General features: G+C 57.4%; 1 protein-coding gene across 1 annotated transcript in view; it reads right to left on the reverse strand.

The window, feature by feature from the left end:
• Positions 1–173: 173 nt before the first annotated feature.
• The window catches only part of LOC106892449 (hepatoma-derived growth factor-related protein 2), a 12,762-nt gene continuing 12,248 nt past the window's right edge, over positions 174–687 (reverse strand). Inside the window, exon 16 of the mRNA XM_014949661.1 lies at positions 174–618. Within this exon, the coding sequence (XP_014805147.1) occupies positions 522–618 (97 nt within the window). The 3' untranslated portion in view covers positions 174–521. The remainder of the gene's footprint in view (positions 619–687) is intronic.

A 687-nucleotide genomic window follows, 5' to 3' on the forward strand; every position in this document is an offset into this window, starting at 1 on the left:
GGGCTGTCCCCTGCCCCTCCCCAGAGACACCCATGGTTGCCTTGTCCTGACTCGTAGTGTTAGGGGGAAGGGGGCAGTGGGAGGGGGGGGACATGGGGCTGCTCCTGGCCTTGCCCTCCCCCTGGTCACAGTCAGCGATGCCTCAACCAAACAAGACACTGGGGCTCCTTGTGTGTTTTTCATTAAAAAACCCTTTATATTCATTTCATGTCGGTTGAAATCACGAGAAATTAGGTAGGAGGAGAAAAAAACAAAACAAACCAAAAAAAGAACAGAGAAAAAAAAAAAACAAAAAAAAAAACAACAAACCAAAATAAAAAAAATAAAAGAGGGGACAAATACAGACAACCAGCACAGCCCCCCCTCCCCCCAGCGATGGGTGCTCTCGTGGGGCCGGGGGGGGCACAGGACAAGACCTAGGACATCAGCTACGGCGTGACTTAGTGAAGTGACTCCAGCAGGGGAGGAGGCAGAGGCTGGTCTCCCTTGGCAGCCCCTCTGCTGCTTCCTCCTCCTCCTCCTCAGCTCTCCTCCCCATCATCCACAGCCTCCGACTCCCCGCGAGCCCTCTCCCGCTCCGGCCCCGCTCGCTCGCCCTTGGGATAGTCCTGCACGCTGCTGGGGGAGAGCATGGACATCTCAGCCAGTGTCCCCCCCCCCTCCCCTTGCCCCCCCCCCCCCCCCCCC

The sequence above is a fragment of the Calidris pugnax genome, unplaced genomic scaffold (assembly GCF_001431845.1).
Source record: "Calidris pugnax isolate Ruff unplaced genomic scaffold, ASM143184v1 scaffold173, whole genome shotgun sequence".
NCBI lineage: Eukaryota > Metazoa > Chordata > Aves > Charadriiformes > Scolopacidae > Calidris > Calidris pugnax.